Source organism: Polypterus senegalus, chromosome 13, assembly GCF_016835505.1.
Source record: "Polypterus senegalus isolate Bchr_013 chromosome 13, ASM1683550v1, whole genome shotgun sequence".
Classification (NCBI taxonomy): Eukaryota; Metazoa; Chordata; class Cladistia; order Polypteriformes; family Polypteridae; genus Polypterus; species Polypterus senegalus.
The window spans coordinates 74,382,160-74,404,484 of record NC_053166.1 but is presented as its reverse complement, the minus strand read 5'-3'; the positions used below and the strand labels follow the sequence as shown (position 1 = coordinate 74,404,484).

Below are 22,325 nucleotides of genomic sequence, written 5' to 3'. Positions count from 1 at the left end.
CTAGAAAGTTGCCGGTCAATGCAGATTTCACCTATTTATTTCTTTGTTAATTATACATTATAGTACTCTTTTAAGCAAAACAGTAATTCTCCTCATTAAAACATTATTAGTGAACAAACCTAGCTGTTTGATTGGTTAGGAAATAACCCCTGAGGCCACAATGACATGTCTGTTTGATTCTCAAACCCGTGATGATGGGTCTGTTTGATACATCAGACTGTAAAGTTATTTTCTGTTTTAACTTTATTATCTTCTGAAATGAAGTGTCTCAGTGGAGGCCTAACTCCTGACTTGCACCTGATGCTACTGAGATGGGCTTCAGCTCATTGTGAACTGAATTTGAATAACATGGGAAATGGATTAATGTATATCCAGAAAAATCTGTATATACATGTGTTTAATTTTACTGTGGAAAATTTGGGTAGACTACTGCATGAAAATGCATTAAGAAAAATAAGCATGTGAAACTGGAGACTGTGGAGTCACTTGAAAAGCTTGGTATGTTGGGCCTTGCTGACAACCATCTGGCAAAAAATGTCACTCTGTAGCAGTAGAACAGCAGTCAATATTTGGTACTTTAGAAAAGAATGACATAGCTAGTGCAGTTTTAACATAATTTCCCATTCCATTAATGGGTTTCCATGATTCTTAACAGGGGTTCTCTGTTTTTTCAACACATGGAAAAAGATTCTTCAATGTGCTACTCTGTACTTGTGACAATACCGCTACTACTATTACTGCAACTACTACTACTACTAATATTACATTTTTAGTTTCTCTAATTGATTGCCTTCTTCCTCACTTTCACCTTTGATAAAATGTTTATTATATTATTTTTCAGTGTTCTTCTCCGATGGCAAAGATATCCCTTCATCAATCCCAGGCTTCAGACACTCTAATGAACAAGAGTTTTGCCCCAACCCTCCCCACCAGCCTTGCCTACTGGTTTAGGATGCAGGTGAACACACCAATGGAGAACTTCCAAAAAATGCAAGATGAAATCCGAGAGCTCAGACATCAGCTCGAAGCAAAAGATAAAGTTATTCAGGAATGGAAAATCATGTGCGCAGACCTGGCAGCCTGCCTTTCCAGTTCAGCCCCTGAAGAGCAAGAATTCAAGCATGATGATCGCGCAAGTGAAAGAGAGAAAAAAAGAAAAGAGCTTGAACGGAAACTGATTCAGCTCTTTGAAAACCAGCAGGCGGCTGAAGCTCAGCTTCGAGATCTGAAGAGGGAGCGCACCAACCTTTTAAAAATGGCATACATCTTGAGCAAGCAGAAGAGGAGCCTGGAAAACCAGCTGAAGAGCAGCCATCAGTTAAAAAAGGGGGATCGAATCATCACTCAGAAAGAAATGGAAGATGCGCTGCACTACATCAGCACCTTGGAAAATGAAAGGGACCAGCTACAGGAACAGCTACAAGAGGAGCAGGAAGCGAAGGAGAGAAGGAGGAGGAAGAAAGAGTTATGCAAAGAATCAAAATCAGCCACAGAGAAGCGAGAATGTCAACGTGGGCCATCTAAAAAGATGGCAAAAGTTAAAAAGCGACATAAGCCTGGCATATTGAGACGTCTTTTTGGAAAGGTGTTGAAGTGCATCTGCTTTACGTGAGGTTAATGCCTTAATCAATCTACAGTCATGTGGAAAAATTTGGGAACCCCTGTTAATTCTTTGGATTTTTGTTTATCATTGGCTGAGCTTTCAAAGTAGCAACTTCCTTTTAATATATGACATGGCTTATGGAAACAGTAGTATTTTAGCAGTGACATTAAGGTTATTGGATTAACAGAAAATATGCATCATAACAAAATTAGACAGGTGCATAAATTTGGGCACCGCAACAGAGATATTACATCAATACTTAGTTGAGCCTCCTTTTGCAAATATAACAGCCTCTAGGCGCCTCCTATAGCCTTTGATGAGTGTCTGGATTCTGGATGGAGGTATTTCTGGCCATTCTTCCATACAACATCTCTCCAGTTCAGTTAAATTTAATGGCTGACGAGCATGGACAGCCTGCTTCAAATCATCCCATAGATTTTTGATGATATTCAAATCAGGGGATTGTGACGGCCATTCCAGAACATTGTACTCTCCCTCTGCATGAATGCCTTTGTAGATTTCAAACTTGTTTTGGGTCATTGTCTTGTTGGAATATCCAACCCCTGCGTAACTTCAACTTTGTGACTGATGCTTGAACATTCTCCTGAAGAATTTGTGGATATTGGGTTGAATTCATCCGACCCTCGACTTTAACAAGGGCCCCAGTCCCTGAACTAGCCACACAGCCGCACAGCATGATGGAACCTCCACCATATTTGAAAGAAGGTAGCAGGTGTTTTTCTTGGAATGCGGTGTTCTTCTTTCACCATGCAAAGCGCTTTTTGTTATAACCAGATAACTCAATTTTTGTCTTATCAGTCCAAAGCACTTTGTTCCAGAATGAATCTGGCTTGTCTAAATGAGCATTTGCATACAACAAGCGACTCTGTTTGTGGCGTGAGTGCAGAAAGGGCTTCTTTTTCATCACCATGCCATACAGATGTTCTTTGTGCAAACTGCGCTGAATTGTAGAATGATGTACTGATACACCATCTGCAGCAAGATGTTCTTGCAGGTGTTTGGAGGTGATCTGTGGGTTGTCTGTAACCATTCTCACAATCCTGCGCATATGCCACTCCTGTATTTTTCTTGGCTTGCCAGACCTGAGTTTAACAGCAACTGTGCCTGTGGCCTTCCATTTCCTGATTACATTCCTTACAGTTGAAACTGACAGTTTAAACCTCTGAGAGAGCTTTTTGTAGCCTTCCCCTAAACAGGATACTGAACAATCTTTGTTTTCAGATCTTTTGAGAGTTGCTTTGAGGATCCCATGCTGTCACACTTCAGAGGAGAGTCAAAGGGAAGCACAACTTGCAATTGACCCCCTTAAATACCTTTTCTCATGATTGGACACACCTGTCTATGAAGTTCAAGGCTTAACGAGCTAATCCAACCAATTTGGTGTTGCAAGTAATCAGTATTGAGCAGTTACATGCATTCAAATCAGCAGAATTACAAGGGGACCCAAATTTCTGCACAGCCAGTTTTTCACATTTGATTTAATTTCATACAACTACATACGGCTTCACTAAAAATCTTTTTGTTCAGAAAACACCCCATTAATCAGATGTTTCTAGGAAATGAAAGACATACCACTGTTATCTTTTTTGTTGAAAGTAAATTATTATGCAGACTGAGAGGGATTCCCAAACTTTGCCATATGACTTAATCAAAGTTGGTGTGCCTCCATGCACCTATACAGGCTTCAGAGTTCTTAAAGACTTTCCTAATATACAAGAGCATTCTCACAGTTGCCTAATTTAATTCAAGGGGTGCCAGAGTCTCCCCCAGTAGCACTGGGCACAAGATAGGAATTGATGGGGTGCCAGTACATTGCAAGGCCCATCCATACATCAATACTCACAACCAGATATGGCCAATTTGGAATCATCACTTTACCTGACAAGCATGTCTATGAAATTTTAGGGGTAAAACTAGAGTGACTGGATGAAGAGTAGCCAACTGAAGGTATTTGGACATGTAGTGAGGTCCCTCCCAACCACCTATAACTTTGAGATATAATAGGCACAGCTCATTAGCAGAAGAACCAAGGAATGCTGAGGGCTTACACCTGTAGAAAGTGCCCTGGAGAGGGTTGAAGGTGATAGATAGTGAGCCTGGTCAGGTCACCATGGCACATTATCACTATAATGCTAACTCCAAAAAGAACATTAAAAGTGAAGCATAGGAGCTGTGGTTAATTGTGTAGTGTTAGCTTGGAGCAGACTTATCAATTTTCTCAGTGAAACGTCATGACTGTGTTTTGACAAATTAAGTAGAAGGAGAGAGAATGAGCTTGTGTGAATGAGAATGAGTGTACTTCTGCAAGCTGTGAGTTAACTCCACTCTGACAATTGTCAGGAAATTACAAAAATATTTTTGGGCCTAAATCATTATTTTTTTCACTCACATATTTTTTTTGTTTTGAGATAAAGATAGACACCTATGAATGGGGGGAACCGTTGAACTAAAATCCCACCCTTGTATCTGAGCACACATTTGTTTTAGTTTCATTTTGGACACCTGTTCTTGTAAGTGGTCCAGAACTTCTGTAAGGTTTCTAAGTGCTGTACATTGATCACCACTTCAAAAGTTGCTTTGTTTCCTTGCTTCAGCTGTGTGAGATTAGCCACATTTCTCCACTTCCTTCTGTAATGTTAAGCAGTTAACACCAGCCCTGCAAGTGTTTCTTACTTTTTCATTTTTAGCACAGGCAGTGTTGTGAAACATCACAGGTGCTAGTCTCAGCTGCTCTCAAACTTTTGATTCATTCTCTGTATTTAATAATCTATTAGCCATATTACAAAGCCCAATAAAGGCGTTTATGAACAAACTGGGGACAAATGTGTAGTGTCATGTTCACCCTGTCTGCTTTGGCCAAAAATGATCTCACTTCAATATGTTAAACATACACAATTAGCCAGATTTGTAAAGGATGTGTTCCTTGAGATTTCAGATATAATGGAACACGTTACATGTAAGTTACATGACCTTTGTGTAACATATTAACATACTGTAAACAAAGATTGTATTCAAAGGCCAAAATCAAAGTTGGGCAGAAGGAGAGTCAGCACTCAGAGATGAGTCTGATTGTTGTCTGCTCCATTTCTGATTCACATCAATTGAGTTTAGCCACCATGATTCAGAAGCAACCAGCTCTGTCTCTTGGTGATTCCCATCCATCCATTCTATTCAAATGGAGGCAGTCCTGACAGCAACAGAGTATAAAAGTCAGGAAATGCCTTGCACTTGGATGCCGGTCTATAATGTTACCTCTGCAAAATGACTAATACACTTCATTTCGATGTTGGAAAATCTCAAACAGGGATTTGCTGTCCTGTCAGCAAACTGATAAATAGAACATTTGAGAAAAACCCTGGAGATGGAGCATAAAGACAGCAAAAAAGGGTCAAAGCTGGGAGATCAAAAATCCTTTTGTGAAATAAATGACCTCGACACACAGAAGGAGGTTTGTGGCAGTCGTCCGTGTACTTGAGCCCTGGCTGCAAAAGGCAAAATTAGTTTCACTGATGTGTAGAGATTCGAGTCCACCATTGAACTGAGGAAATTTAGGACGTGGTCTGGGTTTTAAGGCAGGGAACTGGAAGTGACATCTTTGTAGCTGGACCTGGAAGTGATATCTTCGTAGCTAGACCCAGAAGTGACATCATCATAATCGGAATTGGGCAGAATTTTCCGTGTTTGGTCTTCAGGGATAACAGAGAAAGGGTTAGCGCACCCTGCCATCCCATAGCCTGGCATGGAATTACCTTTGTTTGGTCCTTTTAGCTGCCTTCCATGTGCACATGTGTGACACAACCCCCAGCACAGACCCATCGTGTCAGGCCTACCTGGCCAAGAGGTCGTGACTCTGGAAAGGGCATTGGCATTAGCTTGCAGGACACCCCGGTGATAAACAACCAAAAACTTGTATGGCTGTAGGTCTAAGAGCCACCTTTTGACTCATGGGTTTGACTCCCTGTGCCAGGCCATCCACTGTAAAGGTGCATAGTCTGTCACCAGGGTGAACTTGCAACCCAAGAGGTAATACTTCAGCTGAGTAATTGTCCATTTATTCGCCAAGGCCTCCTGCTCCACGGCCGCATACCTGGTCTCTCGGTCCAGCAGTTTCCAACTCAAGAACATAATGGGGTGTTCAATTCCGTTGACGTTTTGTTTCAGCACGGTTCCAAAACCTGTGTCTGAAGCGTCCATCTGGAGGATGAAAGGTAAAGAGAAATTAGGGGCTTTCAAAACTGGAGCTGACGTAAGGGCCTGTTTTAAGTCACAAAATGCAGCTTCTGGTTTATCATCCCATACCACATGATACTGTTTCCCTTTCCTTGTGAGATTGGTCAATGGCATCGCTGTCTCAGAGAAACAGGGTACAAACTGGCGATAGTAGCTCAACAATCCGAGAAAGGCCTGAACCTGCCTGTTGGTTATAGGACGGGGCCAATTCAATATGACATCAACTTTGGAACACTGTGGCCGCACCATCCCCCTGGCCCACTGGTTAGCCTAAATATTTGGCTTCGACCAATCCAAAGAATCATTTCTTCAGGTTAATACAAAGACCGTCTTCCCCCAAAGACCGCAATACAGCTTGTATCTACTTTAAGTGTTTCTTTCAGGTGCTGAAATAGATGACAACATCATCCAGGTAGGCAGCAGTATAAGAGTTATGAGGATGGAGTGCTTTATCCACCACGCATCTGTGTACTTGAGCCCTGGCTGCAAAAGGCAAAATGAGTTGCACTGACATGTACAAATTCGAGTCCACCATTGAACTGGGGAAACATAGGACGTGGTCTGGGTTTTAAGACAGGGAACTGGAAGTGACATCATCGTAGTCTGACCTGGAAGTGTTATCTTTGTGGCTGGAACTGGAAGTGACGTCTTCATAACTGGACCCGAAAGTGATGTCATTGTAGCTGGAATCAGGCAGAATTTCCAGTGTTTGGTTTGCAGGGATAACAGAGAAAGGGTTAGCGCACCTCACCACCCCTGGCCTGGCGTGGAATTACCTTCATTTGGTCCTTTTAGCTGCCTCCCATGCGCATGTGTATGACACTACTACCCAATTGCTCTTGGTAATAAGAGATCTTATTTAATTTAATGGCTTTTTTTTTGGTTTTCATTCTTATATTGTAGATTTTTGCCTTTCCATGGATATCACCCAAATGCTTTGTAGCTTGAAGTGGACTAATAATTCTCAGTCCTTCACTTTTTTCTTCAGTTTATCTGCCAATATTTTATTAAACCTCATAATTCATAACAAATATACCCAGGTATATAAATGGTAACAGGTTAGATGGAAAACTGCTGGATTCTTTGGCATTTTATTGCTATTAAGGAGCAATTAAAATCACTAAATGCTGTTGTTTGAGACTAAAGCAACCATTAAGTGTGAGGCATCTGAACTAGTGAGACAACTAAAGTGAAACAGAAAAATGTTGCTTGCACAGTAAATGCCTGAACAGTAAGAAGTGACTTCTCTTTAAGAAATTGGGTTGGAACAGCCCTCCTGCCCTCTAGGACCAACTCTGCAGACCCCTGATTTAGAGCCTTGGCCTGGGAGACTGGGCCAAGTAGACAAAGATTCCACACACACAATGGTGGAGCAAGAATTTAGCTTGGAACAAAGTGAATTTGGAAAAAACCACAGTGCTAAGCAGGGCTGCCCTAAACCCATTCCCTGATTAACTGAACTGAGCATGTTGTCTTGAAATGAATTACCTCTGAATTCTTGTCCTGGACAATTCTTTCTGTTTGCAAGTGTTAAAGATCCCCCGTCAGTAATTCCAGGCAGTGTAGCTTACTGGTTGCAAGAATGGAGTAAAGGTTTTAAGACTAACTTTTTAAACTGTATAAAGTCACCACTTGGACTTCCATGGTACAGTTAATGTAAACTGTATGCATTTTCACTGTGAAGTGCTTTACTAAAACAAAAAGGGATACATGTTAATTAAATGATTGTTTATGTTTTTAATCAGCACTTTTCAATATTTTTTATGGACCAGCAGAAGAATGAGAACATCTTTGCAAACTAGGGAGATAGAAATGTAATAAACTTACTTACTTACTTTGTATCATAATTTTGTCCAACCAGTGGTTGAAGTGGAAAGACATGATATGTGCCAGTACTCTCTCCTACTAGAGTGTAGATGTTACCATCCAGATTTCATAGCTTTAGATTGGAAGACAAGGTTCCTTCTGGGAGTTTCCAGCATCTAAATTTACTTTCATTACATTGGATGTGTGAGCTTCCAGTATCCAAATCTACTAACATTCGGTTGTGAAGATGGGGGCATGAGATGATGTCCCCCATGGAGTTTTGAGTGTCCAAATTTAATTAGATTTGATCAGAGAGCATGCTGGCTTGGGGAGAGTCCTCCTTGGAGTTTCAAGCATACGTTGACACTGGCCAAAAACATGACCGAAGGATTCACTTAAATTTCACAGACTGGAAAAAAAAAAATTCTATGGACCAGATTTTGATAAACACAACTCTAAATTGACCCCAACATTATTGAAATATCCAGCTTGTGTTGTTTGTTTCCTAATCAGTGCCTGCTGGAAACTGTCCCTACCTTCCTACAATTAAGACTTGAGCCACTGGCACTTATTCCCACTTGTGCTAGTGTGACTTCACATCTGTGCCACCAGTTGCCATAAGTCACAGTCATTTTAGGATGCTACAGAAAGGTTTTGATTCTACTCATTTTTTTTAAAATAGCACCAGCCTTATCACTTATACCGTGAAATGATTAATATTGAGTTTACTGCTTTTCTGTAGCACAAAGCAGGCCATAAATAAACTAAAAATCATTATCTGCGCAGAGCAAAATCAATAGGCTGCTAGCATTTCACTTTGCTAATAACTGTGCCAATTTTCATTCTGCCTGAGGTATTGTGTCTGCTGACTTGCATCCTCTCTCACACACACACATGCTGACAGACATCACTCCAAAAGCAGTCAATTGTGTTCAGGGATGCCTTAATCCTGTAAATCATTGAAAACTCAAAAAGTCTCAATTTTGACCTTGTCAAGTAAGATCCTGATCCAGCAAACAATAAAATTTCACAATAATAAAGAATTCATTGAAATTCTTTACACATTTATTTATTCATTTATTTTTTACAGGTAGAGCACAGGTAGGAGTAAACGACTTTCTCAGGGTCATGCCATTCATAAAAAGCAGGAATTGAGTCAACATTTCCTGTAATTTGCAATTCACTTTGCTAACCGTGGTGCCACTCTGCCTGTCTTGGTCTTGGTCTTCCATTGTTGGACTGACGGCGAAATGGGCAGCCTTGGTACATGGGGATCAAGGATGTTCTGCAGGCTTGTGGTGGCTCAACTTGATTCTTGGCGTACCTCCCGTCACATACACATCAATGTGAATGTTGTCTAGTTGTCCTAGAAATGTACTGAGGTGTCTGAATAGGGTGACCTTAGGGATGTCAAGGCAGAATTGTGCCCTTTAGTGCAGTTTCTTCGTCAAAGCCCACAGACCTTAATAAAGACTTAGTAGAGACAAACACTTGCAGTGTGTGTTCATGATTAGATACATTTACTATATGAGCTGAGTGAGGCACAGAGGCCCATGAGTTCGGATTGTAAACTGTTATGGTGGATCAAAACCTTTTTAACAATTACAAGAAATAAGCCATTTTACTAGCATTTTATAGATTTATAGGAGGTTTTGCTCAGAGAAGGAGAAGACTGATGTAATAAACACATGTACTGCATCAAGGACATTAGGTAAAAGTAAAGAAATGGAGCGAAGAAAATGCATTTTAGCCTCCATCCATTCATTTTCTAAATTTATTTTTATATTGGACACAATGTAGGGAGCAACCCTGGATGGAATTCCAGGCTAATAAAGGGTACACACATTCAGTCCCACAGGGAAAATTTAGATGTACCCTCCACTCCATGGGGATGTGACCCAGAACCAGAGAACCAGAAGAAATTTGTGAGAACCCAAGCCCCTGGAATTGTGTGAGGCATTAGATCAAAGCCCTGAGGCACTATGTTGCCAGCTTTCTGAACCAGTAAATCCTATTTGCACTTCTCTGACTCCCTGGACAACCTGGGTATCACAATCCACGTAGGATACCAAAGAATACAGATGCACGACTCCTTTGAAGGAAATCAAGGACATGTCTTATAAAGGCAGGTTACGTTTATCAACCTCTTATGAGAAGACAATCCCACCTTTGGGTGCAGATGCGCGCAGTCTAGAAATGGAGGGTAGAGACAAACTTTTGGAGGTGTTGGAGATAAATAGATAACTCAGATAATACTGTTAGAAGGTGGGCACCACAAAAGAGGAATGCATTAAGATCTGTCAGACTGCAGGATGTCCCTCACAGTGCATGAGTAGATCCACAAGACCAGTGACCTAAAAGGAAACCAACAAGAACCCCTTTACCAGATGGGGCTGAATGCCTCTTCTATTTGGATTTATTCATACAGGGCTAGGTAATGTTCGAATAGCCAATTATTAGGCTGCAGGGCGAGAACCTGATAGTGTCAGAAAACAGATGAATGTTTTGTTTATGGTAACATTACATTGGACACATCTCAGTCCTGTGAATTATATTAATTGTCTATGGCTTTTGGAAGTATGATACAGAAAGACATGTCTTGTGCGTAGATGTCAAAAATAAAGCTGCATTGCTGCCATTGGCAAACCTAATAACAATGAGGGCAATTCTCCTGGTACGTTGCAGTGCAGGTAAGGGGAAATAAAAGGATATGGATGACCTGTGGTCGCATCATCACAAACTGTCAGGACTCCCAGATGACTTGTTAAGAACTCTGCATTGCTTCAGCTGCAAGAAAGAAAACCCAAATGCAGTGTTAAGATCCCGCTTGCCTGTTCTACAGGGTGCACAACAATTTTCTCTTTAGGCCACATTTAGCTTATGGGCAGCGAGTCCATAGTGGTTTATGTGTTCTTCACAACAAACATCAAATCTAAATGGTATTTCTGAGGAAATCTCCTGTTCAGGGAAGCTTCTCTTATAATCAACAACAACATTTATTTATATAGCACATTTCATTCAAATGACGTAGCTCAAAGTGCTTTACAGGATGAAGAAAGAGAAAAAAGACAAAATATCCATCCATCCATTTTCCAACCTGCTATATCCTAACTACAGGGTCATGGGGGTCTTCTGGAGCCAATCCCAGCCAACACAGGGCACAAGGCTGGAAACAAACCCCAGGCAGGGCAGCAGGGCACACACTGCACACACTAGGGACAATTTAGGATCACCAATGCACCTAACCTGCATGTCTTTGGACTGTGGGAGGAAACTGGATTATCCACCGCTTTGAGCTACTGTTTGTATGAAAATGTGCTATATAAATAAATGTTGTTATCCGGAGGAAACCCACGCAGACACGGGGAGAAAATGCAAACTCCACACAGGGAGGACCCGGGAAGCGAAAAAAGAATATAGATAAAAATAAAATTAGGCAATACTAATTAACATAGAATAAAAGTAAGGTCCGATGGCCAGGGAGGACAGAAAAAAAAAAAAAAATAAAATCTTCAGGGGTTCCAAGGCCACGAGACCGCCCAGTGCCCTGTAGGCAATTCTCTTATAACCCCCTGTAACGGTTAGTGCAATAGGCAAATGTAACCAAGGGAGAAAGGGTGTCTCCTTCTTTAGGACCAACTGCCAATGCTGCCAACTTGCAGTCCACAAAGGCAAGACTAGGGAAGGGGCGAAAAATCGTAAAACAAGAAGTGGTTAAAAAGCCAGGAAGTACAGACTATCCAATGTCCAAAAAAAATGTTCTTGCTACCTGAATAGAATTAATCACTAGCTAATCTCAAAGATAAGGGTCATTATTGACACATACACAAAGTACTGGGAAATTCTGTTGCGACAAATCCAAAAGCTTGGATGCTATCCATATCACAGAACCATCTCTATAATATAAGTGGATTTCTGTCTGTCCAGCAGGTACACCTTATTGGGCATATTCAGCATTAATGTTTGCAAAGCACCATCTAAGGGCCCGTTTATACATCACACTCAGAACATGTGCGCTCATGCATCATGGCTGCCATGCGTTCCCAGCATTCATTTGACACGGCCTCAGAAATTAATGTGACATGTCCATGAGTTGCAGTACCAGCAAAAAGTCAGGGGGCTCAGTGTGATAAAAGTCAGAATGTGACGTCCGAGTCTCTGTTTCCTATCTACATGTGTCAGAAAGTCGCTATGCAGATCCTATGGAATCGATGTGCGTACTTCAATGTTTGATGAAAGGTACGATGTGGTGAAGCAAAATGGCGACATACAAATGCATTTGTGGTGCTTTGATATTCAAGTGTCGCATATTCCCCAAAGTAATGACATGACACATTTTAAAAGTCTCACATACCATCTTCTGTGTCGTCTTTTTTTTTTTTTTCACTTTCACAACAGCATCAGAATGTGTGGCAGTGTATTTGAGCCACAGAGAAAAACATTAAGGACGTGGTGAAAAGGACTATTTTGTGATAAAAGTGGATATTTTGGCTTTAATCTCGAAATGTCCACTTTAACCTCTTAGTTTAGTTTATCATTAAAGTAGACCGTCGTAAACGTCATCTTAAAACCGATCCAGTTGTTAATCGCTACATGCTTCTGGGGCTTCTTCCTGAACTAACAGCAGCAATTGCCACACAGAACATATTATATTTATGATATTCCAGCTCTCTGCACATTTAGAATCCTTAGATTTTTTACTTGATATCACTTTCATGATGAAATACATTAAAGCATGTATGTTACATTTTACAGATAAGTCATTAACTTCATATAAATAATGAATACTGATAATAATTACACATGTGGGGGTGGCACGGTGGCGGAGTGGTAGCACTGCTGCCTCTCAGGGATTCACGACCCTGGTGGTCCCCGCCTGGAGTTTGCATGTTTTCCTGGTGGGTTTCCACAGTGTGCTCCGGTTTCCTATCCAAAGACATGAAGGTTTGGGGATTTGGTGATGCTAAAATGATGCTAGTGTATGTGTATGCTTGTGTTCACCTTGCGATGACTTGATGCCCCATCCAGGGATTGTTTCTGGTTTGTGCCCGATGCTTGCTGGAATGGGCGCATCCCTGGATTGATGGATGTAATCATTAAACATTCTTTTCAGAGATATTGTGGCAAGGTGTCCTCGGAATTTAATGGATGTTTCAGGCAATTCACAATGCAACGAAGCCAAGCGTTTTCTCACCGTGATCATATCTTGCACTGCCACCTAGTGGAATCTTCCAGATTTACGTAAAGTACGCATGTAAGTTTAAACAGTATAACACTTGGGTAGCAGTGGCATCCACTGGAGCATGCGTTGCGTCGCGTGAAGTATAAACACAGCCTAAGAGAAGCTATTTTGTAATGCAAGTAGTAATAAAGTGTACTGCATTTTTTATTCCAACAGATGGTGCATCCCAAAAATTCACACTTCTGTTGAGAATGCTATAGTAAACGATGTATAATTGAAGTAACAGGAAAACCTGACCACATAACTTAATAAAGGAAAATTTAAGTAGAAAAAATATATGAAATAAAAATAGAATGAGAGGGAGTGCCAATGTCATTTGAGTCCATTAAACATTCTGGTCATATGCTGTCATTAATTAAACAAAATGAGAGCTGGAATAAAGCATGCAAATAAGGAAGAAAATTCTTTAAAAACTAAGAAGGGAGCACATTGGCCTGCAAGGACCCGAGTCTGAGACTCCCACAGACAAAACATCAGCTACTCTGTCAATGGCCCCAATGTGATTAGTACTTCCTCTGTTAGTTTTTTTTTTTTTTTTTATCATTTTCTTCTATTTAAAATTTCCCTTAGGTAGGTTAAAATGTCAATTCTGTCACGTGCTGCGACCACTGCCTATCACACTATAGCAATAGGAACATGGCTGTGGTCACTTGAAAATACATAAAAAAGAAAGAATTAAGATGACAACCCAAAAAGAATAAAATAATGAATAAAAATAACCACATATTGAAAATGAAAGTGAAAGTGCAAAATATGTATAGAAACATATTCAACACTTTCAAACACTTTTCAATGCAATGGGTCATAACATTCCATGGATTATGAGATCCCACATGTTTAGGCAGTCATTCCTGTCCTGTTAACCATAAGGACCTCCACTTATTTTCTGGTGGTCATCACAAATCTTTCTTCTGTTAAGTAGTTAATTGCATACATGGAGATGACATCAAAAATTAAGGGTATGTGCATTTAATGACAATGCAGTAAACATTTGTTCACACAAAGGCACACAGGAATATAGAACAAACTACAGGAAAGATGTGCAGACCTTGACATCATTTAAAAAGCATCTAGATGATATATTGGGACAACTTAGCTGTTAGCACATTACTCCAGTTTTGATGTCACTACACTGGTTACCTGTGTCATTCAGAATTGACTTTAAAATATTGCTTATGGTTTATAAAGCCTTAAATAATCTCGCCCCATCTTATATATCGGAATGTCTGACACATTATATTCCAAATCGTAACCTTAGATCCTCAAATGAGTGTCTGCTTAGAATTCCAAGAGCAAAATTGAAAAGAAGTGGTGAGGCGGCCTTCTGCTGTTATGCACCTAAAATCTGGAATTCGCCAGGCTGATATGGTGGAGCACTTTAAAAAACTGCTAAGAACACATTACTTTAACATGGCTTTCTGATAACTTCACCTTCATCTAATCCTGATACTCTGTGTATTCAATTCATCATAATAACTATTCATGATGGCTCTAAAATCTGTACTGACCCCTACTCTCTCTTCTGTTTCTTTTCCCGGTTTTCTGTGGTGGCGATCTGCGCCATCACCACCTAATCAAAGCACCGTGATGTCCTACATTGATGGATTAAAAGCCAGAAGTCTACATGACCATCATCATCAAGTCCTTCCAAGAGAACCCTAAATACAAAGAGGACTGTTTCATTTATGTTAGGTAGAATGCCCAGAGGAGACTGGGCGGTCCCGTGGCCTCGGACCCCTACAGATTTTATTTTTTCTCTCCGTCCGTCTGGAGTTTTTTTGTTTTGTTTTTTCTGTCCTCCCTGGCCATCAGACCTTACTCTTATTCTATGTTAATTAGTGTTGTCTTATTCTAATTCTTACTTTGTCTCTTATTCCTCTTTTCTTCATCATGTAAAGCACTTTGAGCTACATTATTTGTATGAAAATGTGCTATATACATAAATGTTGTTGTTGTTGTTAGGTCCCCATTTCAGCTTGATGAACCAAAGGGACTCCTCTTATTTGTTAAGCATATGTTCTTTTGTTCTGTCTCACAATAACACCAGAAGCTCCCATAGGGCTTATTAGACTGTGAAGACCTCTTTCTCTGCTCTGGCATGGGCTCTCTGACTGCCATTGTGGATATGTCCCTCCAGGGCCCCTACTGAACTCATCCTTATGTTCTTGACAAAAATACTTTCTCAGGGTCTGAGAAGAAGGAATTGAATCAGAATCCTTCCACCTTACTAACCGTCATGCCAAACTGCCTGTCTAGTCTTTCTAGGTCTGATGCCAGCTAAACAGCTCTCTATACTAATTAAAAATGTTGTTGACAATAACACCAGAAATGGTAAATACATGTTTTTTGTCATATATTTAAAGTACTCTAGATTGCAAGTCAAAGCCTACTGCTTGGACATGTAAAAGAGTAAAAGAGTACCCAGGGTTCAGAAGAGAGAAGGGTAGTCACTTCTCTAAGCCTGGTCAGACTCTGCCCCCAGAATCCGCTGTATAACAGACTTTCGCGTCTGAAGACAGAAGATTACAATCACTGAGAAGCTGGCAAAGGTGACTCAAACATGAGGTAGTTTGGTATGGGGGATGAAGGGTAACTGCCCTGCTCACATTAGAGGACAAACTTTATTTTAATTTTGCGTTACTCTGCACTTTTGCGTGGATCTACCCAAACACATGAAGATCTTGTTGTGGACAGTCAGATATATTAGTAGGAAAAGATGTGCACCTCTGTCTGTAGATAGCTCCTCGCTTGCATCTGAGTTCGATTGTGTCTTCTTGCTCAGGTGACGCACAATTACAGTAGCATTAAAGGCACGCTGAAAAATAAAAGGGATTAAATATGTTGTCTGAAAAGAATGTTAAGACTACAGTGAAGACATTTTAAACACAATATGAAGATCATGGGCACTTATGAGTATTTATGTGTGGGGTCAAACAGGGAGCTGCTGACCAAGGAGTGTCCACTGGAGAGACTCTTTGACTCAGTGCTGCCATGTCTCATCATCATCTTAGTGGAGCTCACAAGGGAATGATTCTTAAGCCTTCCACTGCAGTTCTTATCCTCCAGAGGAACAATCTCATATTCAAAAAGTTTGATGGCCATCTTGGGTGTCTCTAAAATTTGATATTTTATGTCAATAATAACATTACTGAAACCTGAGCTACGGATTCCAGGTGAGGGCAAAGAAGCTAGAAGGCAGTAACTCCCCACTGCTTCACTGTGCATGTGTGAGCATATCGGATAAACACTTGGCTGGGCAGTCACTTAGGTATCACCAACATTTGGTTGTGCTGAAGTCTGACTGACCTTCCACTGGTTCTTGGCAAAATTTTTCTGAATCTGCACACTCACAGACTCATGGATATTCTTCTCCAGGGCAGTGCCCCCCGAGATCCTGGAAAATACACATCAATCTATTTGAAGAGTAGGGTAAAGCAGCAGAATATCACATCATATTCTTCAATCAGGTGAACATGCGTTTATTAACATGGGGTGAGCCAGGAGATCATCTGAGCAATGCAAATATCTAAAACCAACCCATGACAGAGGAGGTCAAGGCATACATTTTGGCAACAAAACACTGAGAGATGAAAAGAAAGAAAAAGTTCAGCTCATGTGCACCCACCATGGATGTTGGAGAGCCTGCTGGCAGGTGTAACGCATGGCAGGGTCTTTCTGTAGTAAGTGCCTGATGAAATCTTTGGCTACCGAAGTAAACACAGTAGAAAGATAAATGGGACATTTCTCATTTAATCTCTGCTGAATTTACACTTCCAAATCTATACTTGATTAAGGCAGCATGGGAACAATCTAAGTTAAGCCAATAGGTTAGATTTCAAGAATCTGTAAAACCAAAGGTTCTTTCAAAATGTATTGTTAGAATAGCTTTGTTACACACCTTGTCACCCTTCTTGTTTCATCATATCATCTCTTTCCTTCCAGCAATAAAAATAATTGTGACATATTTCAAACGAATGTGGTCATAACACAAACCAATCACATTCAACAGTATCTGTGTCATGCCATACTCCTCACCTAGTAAGCTGTTCAGTGTCACCAGAATACTGATGGTCTTATGTAGAGGTAAACTTAAGCACAGGCGCCACAGAATCGCTCTACTGGCACGTTTTTCTATTTTCTCTCATGGACATTACTGTCTACGTGCTCCCTATTATGGTGTGAGATGTTCAGATCTGCGTGTTAGTTTAGTGCTTTCTCCTTACATTTCTACCTACCTGATTCAGAGATATCATCCCAAAATGGGGAGTCAAACTCATATTCTACTTTCACAATTTGCTTGTACAAGTTTGTGTCATTTTCATCGTAGAAGGGGGGATAGCCGCAGAGCCTGAAAGAAGAATAAACAAAGAATGGAGAAGTCTTTTAAAAGCCTAAACTGTGGTTCTTTAATGCACTGTCATTGACCAAGGTCTTCATTAAAAATGAATGTGTCTTTATTCTTCCATCTAAAATATTGAAATATGTTAGATGACAGACAGCAGATGCCACCTCTACCACTGTACCTGTACCTTTATTTGGACATCCTGACTTAAGGACTCATACAGAATGAAGGGATGTGGGTCTCTAGTGCTATTATTTAGGGGCAGATTTCATTGTGTGAAATAGAGAGCTGAAGGTAGCAGAGAAACTGTAAGAACCAAAAGGTGTCAGCAACTAATTGTGCTACTTTTCCAGAGATTTTTAGTTGTTGTCTTCATTTACATAATCTAGGTGGCAGTGTGCTACCAAAAAAATCAGATGTGTAATATGACATCCTTCTGATTTGTGTCTTTATTCAAGTACTGTATACCACCTTTATCTATAGGCACAGATGACTAATAATAAATAATAATGGATAATAATAAATAATGTGTAAAACACTTGAGTAAGATATCTGCCTTAAAATATGATGCATGAACTAAAGACTAATTTATTGACATTATCCATTTTTAATTTTTAAATCTACTTAATCTAGTTCAGTATTTGGCATAAGACATGAAACAACCATTTGGCACCACACTGTTGCAAGCCACATACACACACCTATACTTACTTATACAGGGCCAATTTAAAGTCACCATTTAACCAAAGTGGGACTTAAACTATTAAAATGATTTAGGAATTGAATGAATCTTAATTTTCTATTTATAGTCCACTACTAACTGCATCATTCTAAGTATAAACTGTACAGCTGTGCCTGAAGGATTGTACCCACGAATCATGTAATGATGCAGTGATGTTGCTGAAATTGAAACTTGCATTTAAATGGAGTTTATATTCATGTATTTAGGTAAACTGTTTTCTAACCAGGCTATTTTATCTCATTTTATCCAACAATGTTGAAAAAAGCATTCTTTCATTATCTACAAGTTACAGTGATGACTCTGATTAAAATAGTCTTCAAGTGGTCTATTGTGCATTAAGGGTAGCATTGAAGAGGAAGCCAAAAGAAGCTACCACTGCCAAGGACCATTAAATTCTCCAACCCTGCTTCACGAATTTGGATTGATGACAAGAGCTCATAATAAATTGACAGAAATGACCCTTACAGAATATAGGAGATGACCCCCACAGCCCAGCAGTCCACTTCCTTTCCATAAGTCATCTGCTCCAGCAACTCCGGAGCTGAAATGAAAACAGTACCATCATAGGTAGTTGAAATAATCTTAAGTAATTTACAATAAAAGCCCTGATGGGATTATGTCTTCAGATGTGCTTTTTTATATCAAGACCTCGCTGCTTCATTTTGAATATATCTTCTTATCACTCGCTGTTAATTGTGTATCACTTGAAAGGTGATGTTTATTGAAGGGTAACCCATGCAAGCCATTGGATAACTTAACATGACTGTGTCTGTTTTACTTCTTTTCTGCAGTCTAAAACCAGTCACAACAGTGAAAATGTCACAAGAGGGACCACGAGGTTGAGGGGGCACATCTAGAGGAGTGATGACCACTACCAGCTTCACAGCACAACAACTTTTTCAGTGTTTTATTTTTGATTTTTCGCACACTAAAATGTGCATTTAATGTAAGGTATGCAGATTAAGAGCTCTTAGTAAATCCATGAGTGGCACTGCCTTATCAGATGGTGCCCAATCTATTCCTGCTCATCAGAACATACTGTCACTAAGCTTCTTGCGGCCCATGAAAAAAGCAAATTCGTCCTCTTAAAATTAAATGTACAACATGATAAAGTGTGTAGAAAGTGAAGGGGTCTGAATACTTTCTGAAGTCTTAAATCTAACATGTGTGACATGCAGTGCATGTTTCTTGTTTTGGAATCAAGTCAAAATGGGTGCCAAAAATGCTGAATCAATTTTTGTGTTGTCAGTTATCTTCAGAGATTCATTCTTGCCTAGTCGATGTGTACCCACATATGCCACAGACAGTGGTAATCCTGGATCATTTTAGCCAGTAGGCAATTAAACGTGGAGTCTAAAGCTTGATCCACCTTGTTTTCTTCTGCCAACTGTGGACGCTGGCCCGGACACAGACAGACGGACATCATAAGTTCACCCAACACACGTTTATTTACAGGAATATGTACAATAATTACGTCAGTGTACGTCCCATTGCCTCTTGTACCGTTCCCCCAAATGTCCAGGCCTCACAGTTCCAATGCCTTTCTCCTGGCCGCCTCCAGTCCTCTCTCCAGCTCTGTCTACTTCCACCTGACATCCACCATCGACTGAAGGGAGGCGGCCCCTTAAATAGGAACCCGGATAGGCTCCAGCTGCTCCCCGGCACTCCTACGTAGCCACGCTTCAGTGTGGCGGAAGTGCCGGCTGCGCACCCGGAAGCCGTCCGGGTGTCCCCTGTCGTTACCCCCAGCACTTCCTGGTGTGGCGGAAGTGCTGGGCTCCAGGGATATCCAGGCACCGGGCGCTGCCTGGCGGTGGCCACGGGTCCCTACAGGGCTGGGCTTCCAAGCCCTTTACCCGAGGCCACCAACATAACCAGGGCGGACGCCCCCTCGCGGTCTGGAGGAGGCACAAGCCCTCCTCCGGTCCTCCTGGGCGTCCCAGCCGGGGATGCCACACAACATAAGGCTAAAAATGTTATTATGCAGTCATTATGAAAAAGGGAACTTCTTGAATTTGAGCTAAATTAGCCTATAGACATCAAAGTGAAACCTGAGTTTCCTTCTGCTCTATCAGTGTTATCAAGATAAAAGTAACAAGTTCACTGACATCCACTAATATTTTCTTTAGCCTTTTTGTTGTACTCGTTTTAACAGAACATTCAGCTATATTATATGTAAGAGAATAACTAGCTAGAGTTCCTATCCTTATATAAGACTACCATTACCAATTTAAAAAATCCAACATAAAAATGTTTATGATGACATTGTGACACGACACTCGTTTATCCTTGGCTCTCCTGTCCTCTCCTGACTCACTATGTTTCTCTTCTTAGGCTCCTTTCTGGTTAGCTTACAGCAGTAGCAGGGAGAGGAGGAGCGCAGAGTCCATTTAGATGTGATTATGTGAATCGGGTTAAAAGGGACGCAGTGTGTGGAGGTCTGGGTCTGGTCGATATTGATTACATGTTCAAAACGCTCACCTTACTGGTTAATATTATACTGATTTACTTTGGTGTTTGTGAAAATCAATCAAGGAAAGGTCATTGCTGTTTTTTTTCATGCCAATAAACCCATTCAATCTGTGAAGTCTACTTGGTCAAACTGTAGATTTGAAGAGATGCCTCATGCACCCTGGTCTTCAAAGCTTTGCCTATGTGCAGTAACTACAGCTTGTCCCCCAGTCCGCAAGGTTACTTATGTGGGACAACTGTACCCATGATGAAGATACAGAAGAGCAAGATAAAATCTTTTATGTTAGTGGAATAGAAAATCTTCATGAGTGTGTTAGAGTTCATAGAGCTAATGTTGAAAAATAATGCTTGTTTGATTTTACCGTTAAACACTGTTCCATTCAAACTACTGTTGTGCTGAGGTGTCACCCATTGCACGGCTGAACTTGGGTCCTAATTTGTGATCCTGAGGTGGTTCGTTGTGTGGTGGGTGCGGCAATATGTATCAGTTCATGCTTCCCAAACGCTCTCGCTCCTTTAAAAACATTGAACAGTCTAGACAAGAACAGGCCAAACAGCCCAACAAAGCTTGAAAGTCCTATCTACTTAATTCTTCAAAAATAATGTCAAGTCTAGTTTTGAAAGTCCCTCAAGTCCTACTTTCTACCACACTACTTGGTAGCTTATTCCATTTGTCTATGGTTCTCTGTGTAAAGAAAACCTTCCTAACATTTGTGTGAAATTTACCCTTAACAAGTTTCCAATTGTGCCCCCATGTTCTTGATGAAATCATTTTAAAATAACACTCTTGATCCACTATACTAATTCCCTTCATAATTTTAAACACTTCCATCATTTCTCCTCTTCATGTTAGTAGATTAGGGTCAGAACTTTTAAATGCCCCTAATCCTCAAAATGGGACATTGACACAAATGCAGGTAGCGTCAGATAGACAGTTGAGGTAAAACACAAGTGGAAAATGATTAGGCTGAGACAGCATCCAGAAACAAGTTCAAAAGCCCAGTAATTGGTGTACCAAAAAGAGAAGCTAAGAGAAAAACTAATGGCACAAAAATCTTAAATGGCCAAATATGTAGTCAAGGGGCTCTATCTGCTGAAAGGCTCACCTCCCATCATGTGGTTGCCAGTCAATTAGTTACATTCCCTCCATCAAGAAATAAGTGGAGGCAACACATGAAAAGAGGAGCAAATGGAAGAGGAAAGGGACAACACTGACTAAGTGTAGGAGGCAGCATTAAAACATGGCGCGAGAGACCTTGTAATTAGCACAAAGGGACAACTTGGTGTCACAAAGACACTACTCTCTACTGATCACTGGCAGACAGTATGCAGTTAATATGAACAAAGTGAGAAAGTAGAGATGTTAAGGCTGCATCCGGAGAAGAAATGGAAAGGAGTGTAGAGTAGAGTCTGAGAAAGATAGACAAGTGTTGCCATTCTACTAGGAATAAGGGGGCAATGTGACTTAAATTGCTTCTTCTGGATGGCAGATTCTAGTCACCATAAATCTTCTCCATATTACCACATGGTGACAAAGAGCAGTGTCAGGATGTGATAATGTATATGTACCAGCATAGTCTCTAAATAAAGCATGCTTTAAGAAAAATCTATAAATATATTGGAAAACTTTGTGTCCTCACCTACATAGGCAGGTGTTCCACAAGCTGTTGACAGCACACCCTGATCCAGCATTTTCGAAAGACCAAAATCTCCAATGACAATTTTGGCATCCTCAAAGGGTGTATCATACAGCAGGTTTTCAGGCTAGAAAAAGACACAAAAAAGTTTATGACCCCATGCTCAGTCATACTGCAGATAATGGAAAGTTTGAATGCTTGTGAGCTTCTGTAATGGAGAGAAGTCTTGA

General features: G+C 40.6%; 2 protein-coding genes across 3 annotated transcripts in view; one reads left to right on the top strand and one right to left on the bottom strand.

Annotated features, from left to right (window-relative positions):
- LOC120542549 (golgin subfamily A member 4-like) overlaps positions 1-1,740 on the top strand; it is a 30,331-nt gene extending 28,591 nt beyond the window's left edge. For both annotated transcript variants that reach the window (XM_039775081.1, XM_039775080.1), the window contains one exon: positions 842-1,740. In XM_039775081.1, the coding sequence (XP_039631015.1) occupies positions 842-1,612 (771 nt within the window). In that variant the 3' untranslated portion in view covers positions 1,613-1,740. The remainder of the gene's footprint in view (positions 1-841) is intronic.
- A 6,078-nt stretch (positions 1,741-7,818) lies between these two features.
- Positions 7,819-22,325, bottom strand: part of pnck (pregnancy up-regulated nonubiquitous CaM kinase) — a 65,000-nt gene continuing 50,493 nt past the window's right edge. Inside the window, exons 7-13 of the mRNA XM_039775283.1 lie at positions 22,099-22,222; positions 18,452-18,527; positions 17,138-17,250; positions 16,528-16,606; positions 16,209-16,296; positions 15,627-15,717; positions 7,819-10,447 (exon numbers count right to left, since the gene is read on the bottom strand). Coding sequence (XP_039631217.1) covers positions 10,425-10,447; positions 15,627-15,717; positions 16,209-16,296; positions 16,528-16,606; positions 17,138-17,250; positions 18,452-18,527; positions 22,099-22,222 — 594 coding nt within the window. The 3' untranslated portion in view covers positions 7,819-10,424. The remainder of the gene's footprint in view (positions 10,448-15,626; positions 15,718-16,208; positions 16,297-16,527; positions 16,607-17,137; positions 17,251-18,451; positions 18,528-22,098; positions 22,223-22,325) is intronic.